The 6,696-nt window shown below is 38.3% G+C and overlaps 1 protein-coding gene across 1 annotated transcript in view; it reads right to left on the bottom strand.

The window, feature by feature from the left end:
- The window catches only part of LOC113800955 (zinc finger protein 420), a 19,517-nt gene continuing 12,821 nt past the window's right edge, over positions 1-6,696 (bottom strand). The window contains exon 3 of the mRNA XM_070127717.1: positions 1-3,448. Within this exon, the coding sequence (XP_069983818.1) occupies positions 1,738-3,448 (1,711 nt within the window). The 3' untranslated portion in view covers positions 1-1,737. The remainder of the gene's footprint in view (positions 3,449-6,696) is intronic.

Below are 6,696 nucleotides of genomic sequence, written 5' to 3' on the forward strand. Positions count from 1 at the left end.
TGGACATTTTATATTTTATTGTGATTAATAATTACATGTCATGATACATACAATGATTCATTATGAACATGGTCCTAAGCAATTATTTTTTGGAATATATTGTATAAATTACAGCTCACAGCTCTTTCTGAATCTGCAGCAAACCCTCCAAGCCTCTCATTCATCTTGAACACAACTATATGCAACACTTGCAAGAGATTCAAGCATAACTGCCCATGTCCAATATACTAATGTGGCCTTGAAAAAAGTACTTCCATTAATAACTTTAAGGTATTAATGGATTTACTTTACAAAAGGCCTTTTGCCAAGATGATAAATCAGTGGAATTCTAATACAATTTATCAGATGTCTTACAATAACATCAATCCTACTCTTATGGGGTTTAAAGTAAGTCTTTTTATAAAGATTGTTATCTTGTAACACTGCATAGGAAAATTACTGAAATGCTACCATTACGTTGCAGTCTTAAAAGGTGATATTCGCATGACAAATGATAGAAATGAAAATAAATGAAACATTAAAAAAGGAAAACCTATATCTTGCACACACAAATCCCTTCTCACATAAGCTTTGCAACACCACTTCATACTGCAAACAGCACTTAAACTTTAATGAAATATATCTGATGCTTTCATACTCTCTTTACCAGTTCCTCACATAACTTTTCACACAACTGCAATCCAATCTGATTACCACAATTCAACTACTTTCAGTATGCCAACTTAATGCCTATAAGTTATCAATCGATATTTCAACTGTAGCACATGGAAATGTATTTCAGTTTATGAATAATTATACTTTCAACTATTGCAAGGCGGGTATCAAAACAGAGGTGGTGAAAGCAACAACCACAGATACATTTGCATCAGGCAATTTTGCCTCTGTAGCTAAACAAATTGTGGCATAACTATTCCAAGTACTAATGAAAAAATAATGTATATGAAAGCTTATGAAAGAAATAATTTTAGGCATTTTGATATCAGCTGTAATAGTTGTGCTAAAATAGGGGAAAAAAAAAGAAGTTTTTCTTATAACAAAACAATAAGTCAAAAGTTTAGAATGTGATTACAGCCATAAAAAGGTAAAAATACATAATTAAACTTCCGGTAAGCTTGCAATTCAAGTATCATCACAAACCCTAAAATTTTCATAGCTCACTGTGACTCAGATTTTGGCTTTGCATTCACCATAAGAGCTTTACCTTGGAATTATCCTGAACCAGGCCCATCTGGATAAGGAATTCTTCACTACACTAAACAGTGATCCTAACATGATACATCTCAATATACACTTGAATGTTAAAAACTCAATACTGAAAAATGTTTAAAATAAAATATTCAGCTATATAAAAGGTTCTGAGCACCAAAGCTGAAAACAAAAGAAATTTTAGTTAAACTTAAGATCGGTACATGCAAACTTACAAGTAAATACAGAAAATTGTCACAATGCAAATTCACAATAATGAAATCCACATTGTTGCCAAATAATAACTTCTAACTAGAATGTTATTACAGAAGACTTGAAAAGGTAACTGACACTGTCAGTTCAGGGACTTTTAAAAACTTCTGGAGCATTATATTTTCATCACAGGAGAGCTTAAAATGAATTGAAATTTCAGTCTTTTACTCTCCACTGTTTAGAATCACACACAAGACTTCTGAAATTAAAGTAAATCTGAGGAATTTCTTTAATATTTTGAATGTGGAGAAGATGCACAACCTTTTCCTGTGATCTCGCTCACTGATATTGCCGGGGATACCACATCTGTACACCATCTCTTGTGATCAACTGGTGAGTAACTTGCGCTTGCGGGTCATGTGATACAATCTGAAGTGGGACCTCAGAGTGTAATGTAACTAGCTGCACCCCACCTGCAGCAGCAGCTTCTACCACAGCTGCCTGCTCTGCTTCTTCAGGAGAAACAATAGTGAGTGCTGTAGCATCTTCAATGTGGATCTCATGTGTTGCATGCTGGAGGTGCTCATGTTGTAATTGATGGTGATGAAGCTCATCTTGATGTTCCATGTGTTCATGTTGCAATTCTGCATCTTCAGCAACAATCTTTTCTATTTTTAGAGGATCTATTGTAGCTTCTGGGATTAGTTCTTCCTCATTTGTTTCATCTAAATCTTCCTCAATAATAGTGTCATTTGCTACTTCTTCTGCTTCCAATTCTGCATCATAATCATCATCCTCTTCCTCATCTTCTTCCTTAATATACTTCCTTGGTCTCCCTCTCTTTCCCCAGCGGCCTCTCTTGCGAGGCCTGCCACGTGGCCTGCCCTTCCTTTTCTGCACATACTTTCTACCACTTCCTGGTTTTGGCCCTGGTTTTTTGGCATCAGGACGACGAGGAGCTCTTGGCTTCTTGGAAACCTCCTTTCCACAATATTTTTCTTTGTGAACTGTTAAACTTTCTTTGTATTTAAATGCCTTCTCACAAGAATCACATTTGAAGGGACGTGCCTTGGAATGCACCTTCAAGTGCTTATCTAATGCTGAACTAAAGAAGAATGCCTTATTACATTTCTCACACTGGAATGGCTTTTGTCCAGTGTGTTTTTTCTTGTGCGTAGATAATGATGATGAATGGGTAAATGCAGCTTCACATAAATCACATTTCCAAGGCTTTTCTCCTGTATGCACTCGGAAGTGATTCTTTAACTGCTGGGCCGTGATAAAGGCATGGTTACATTCTTGACAGACATATGGTTTTTCACCAGTGTGGGTTCGCATGTGAGCTGGCAAATGAGAGGAACGTGCAAAAGTTTTTCCACAAATACCACACATGTAAGGTCTTTCACCAGTATGAAGTCTCTTGTGCATACGAAGGTTGGATCGCTGTGCAAAAGCCAGACCACATTCACCACACACAAAAGGCCGTTCCCCTGTATGTGTTCGCATGTGATCCCTCAAGGTAGCATTGCAGGATACGGTTTTTCCACATTCAGGGCATGGGACTCGTTCACCACCACTTTGACGCACCCGAGGCTTAGACTGTTTTACCATGAGAGGATCAGGAGTTACAGCAGGCTGAGGTTTGACAACTTGAGGTTGGGCAGCTACAGCTTGCACCTGAACCTGCAAATTACCATACTGAGCCTGTACTTGTTGGTTAAATTGCCGTGCAATATCTGGACTCCCTAGCTCTACTTGCACAGCTGGACTGGTAGTTATAATCTGTCCAACAGCATCTGGACTATAATTATACCACACTCCAGTCACCCCAGTTACCCCTGCTACACCAGCCACTGAACCAACACTTGCAACACTGCCTACAGGACTGAGGGTCTGCACACCAGCCACACCCTGAACCACACCACCTGTGACCCCCGCCATAGAACCCACACCTGTCACCTGGGTCACGCCCGAAACACCGGTGACACCTGAAGTTACAATGTGTTCCATTTTGCCGTCCTGCAGCCCTAGCTTGTGGGAGTGGAACTGGCTTCAGCTGCAGTTCAGCTCTGGCACTCACTGGCTTTAGCCCTTCATCCTGTTTGGTCTGAAAATATAGAAAAATAAAATGCATGAGAGATGTGAGCATTAGGTATGAACTAAAATAATTCCAAATGTGCTATTAAGAAGAAAAAACATTCAGTCTACTTTACAAACCATATGCAGTTTTTTCATTTGATAAATTTCTAATTTTTCTGGTTCTGTCATTAAAATCATTCTATTTAAATTTTCTGGTGCTATTTCCAAAATCAAAGTCAGATATATTATCTAGGAGTGCTACATTGTTCATCAGTTTAGGGTAATGACCAGATATCGACCTACACCCTCCTAATAAGGAGTTTATGGAAATATATAGTGACACTGTCTACAGGTAAACAGAAAGGTTTAAGTTGTCAATTTATGAATTCCCACTCTAAACATTTAAACCTATATTTAGTATCAACAGTCTTTGGGTTTAGCAATTCCTTTTTATTTCATATTTGGTATGATTTGCTCCCCTAAGCACAATTAACTTGGTCAGTGGTATCAACCTGGTTTTCCTCAAAATCAATCTTTATAGAACCTCAGGATCTTCTTGTATCATTGACCCTGTACCAGTCAGTGGGGTACTAACTGATTTTAAAGAGCAGGTATTCAGTATCACCTTAAGATATATTTTATATAGGGAAATCTCAAATTTTTCACTTACCTGCTATAATGATACATCCTGAGGCTAATATATCATACATTTATTATATAAAAAATAAACTGAATTATAAATAAATACAAATATATAAAGAGAATGATCTGCATTGGTCAACTCTCAAAATTGGTCAAAATGCATCTAAATTCTTTTTTCAACTTTTTTGTTAATGAATATTCAGACTTTTTCAAGATGTATTACCATATTACCATTGCTGTATTATATATGAATCATTATCTTCAATTTTATTTTTATTACTATTAAAATTGCTGTTATCATCATCAGCATTATCTTCATTATTTCATTATCATTCTGACTGGGGCAAGTTCATTCACATGGTGATCAGAATTTTCCTATTGCACTAGCAGACATCCAAAATGAAATTATAGCAAGGGGATTAAAGCCAGATTAGAGCACATAGAAGGGAAAGAAAAGTTAGATGGTAAAAGAGCAAGCAAATGGGAGAGTTGATGAATGGAGAAATGAACCATGGACAGGAGAGAAGGAAGAGGAAAGCTGAGATAAGAAAGAGGAATAATAAGAAAAGGAAAAAAGAATAATGAAAGAAACCCTCTTAGTACATGTATGATTAAAAAAGTCCAGCCTACCTCTTACAAATACACTTTTTAGTGCTAAAGTTCATCATTGCAAGTGGAAGTATATGGTTTGAGTTATATAATGCTTCCTTGAATTATCAGTCTCATCTACAACAATTCTTTGCTCTTTCTTTAGTAACTGCATTTGAGCTTATAACTCTATGAACAATTTTAATAATACCCATATATAATAATTGCATTAAACACAATAACAGTAAGAAAATAAATCAACTACCCAAATATAGTCTAAGCTTTCAATACAAACAAATATATAAAGAAAAAAATATATGGGAACAGAGAACTTATGTACATGCAGAAAAATAAAACTTCAAATATCATGCAATTTTCTACTGAGAAGTTAGGCTAAGTTCTTTGTAGAGATGAAGCAGAAGGAAGCAGAAACACAAGCATGTGCATGGATGTGCATGCACACAAGGTGAGAGTGCAAGTGCCAGGGTATGAGGATGGGGGGATGGGGATGGGGAGGGAGGGAGAGGAAGAGAGATAAAGAGTGAAAGGAGATGAGGAAGGGAGGGAGAGGAGATTGGAAGAAAAGGGGAGAGAGAGAGGTGATATGAGGTTGAGGAGAGAGAGACAGAGAGAGTGGTGATATGAGGTTGAGGAGAGAGAGACAGAGAGAGTGGTGATATGAGGTTGAGGGGGGGAGGGAGGGAGGGAGAGAGGGAGGGGAGAGAGAGAGAAAGAAAGAGAGAGAGAGAGAGAGAGAGAGAGAGAGAGAGAGAGAGAGAGAGAGAGAGAGAGAGAGAGAGAGAGAGAGAGAGAGAGAGAGAGAGAGAGAGAGTGGTGATATGAGGTTGAGGGGGGGAGGGAGGGAGAGAGGGAGGGGGAAAGAGGGGAAAGAGAGAGAGAGAGAGAGAGAGAGAGAGAGAGAGAGAGAGAGAGAGAGAGAGAGAGAGAGAGAGAGAGAGAGAGAGAGAGAGAGAGAGAGAGAGAGAGTGAGAGTGTGAGTGATATGAGGTTGAGGGGGGAGAGAGAGATATGATGGGAGGAAGAGGGAAAAGGAGAGGTAAGAGATAGGAGGAAGAGGGCAAGAAGAGATAGGAGAGAGTTGGGAGGGTATAGAAGAGAAACAACAGTGGAGAAAGAGCAGAGGGAGACAGAGAAGAGTAATAATAATAAAAATAATTTTGTTTTTAATTCCATGTGTTACAATGGATAGGAGTGGGGTAAAGGAGAGGGAGAAAAAAGGAGGAAGAAAAAGGAGAAGAGATATGGAATGGGGGTACAAAGAAGAAAAGAGGGGAGATCAGAGGGGAGAAGGGAAAGAGGAAGAGGGATTTGGGATAGGGCGAATGAAGGAGGGAACCAGAAGGGGGGGTTAAGGAAGAAGAGGGAAGGTTAAAAGTGAGAAGAGGGTATAAAGAAAGAGAGAAGATAGGGGGTAATAAGACAGAAGGGGACAATAAGGAGAGGTAAAGAGAGGGGAAGGAGGGAGAAGGGGAAGGTGAAAGATGGAAGGCATGTGAGGCAAAGGGAAAGAGGAAGGGGTAGGAGAGAAAGGAAAAGTGAGCAAGGGACGAGGGTGAAGAGAAGAGGTTGAATAAAAAAGTGGGGAAAATATAGAGATAAACACAGTGTTATTGCAAAATGATTAATAGATCAATTTAGCTTGATTTTTCTAATGTTCCTTGTCCCCTTAAATTATAACTTGCAGTACTACCACTCAATTCTAGCAGTACCCAATATGGTTTTTGAATTCCACACCATTGTTTTTGACAAATAGGTGTACATCCATCTACTTTTATTTAAGCTGAACCTAAGCACCTCTCAAAAATGATGCCTCAAACAGCCTATATATGAGAAAAACAACCACTGAGGTTGTTTCCTAATAGAAATACCTACAAATAAACTTAGAAAAGGTAAACTTATTCTGCTGAACTTCCACACTGCAATGTGTTTAGCCTCTAATTGCTATTAGCACTTTTTTTAAAAACTTCA

This window comes from Penaeus vannamei, chromosome 12, assembly GCF_042767895.1.
Source record: "Penaeus vannamei isolate JL-2024 chromosome 12, ASM4276789v1, whole genome shotgun sequence".
Taxonomy (NCBI): Eukaryota; Metazoa; Arthropoda; class Malacostraca; order Decapoda; family Penaeidae; genus Penaeus; species Penaeus vannamei.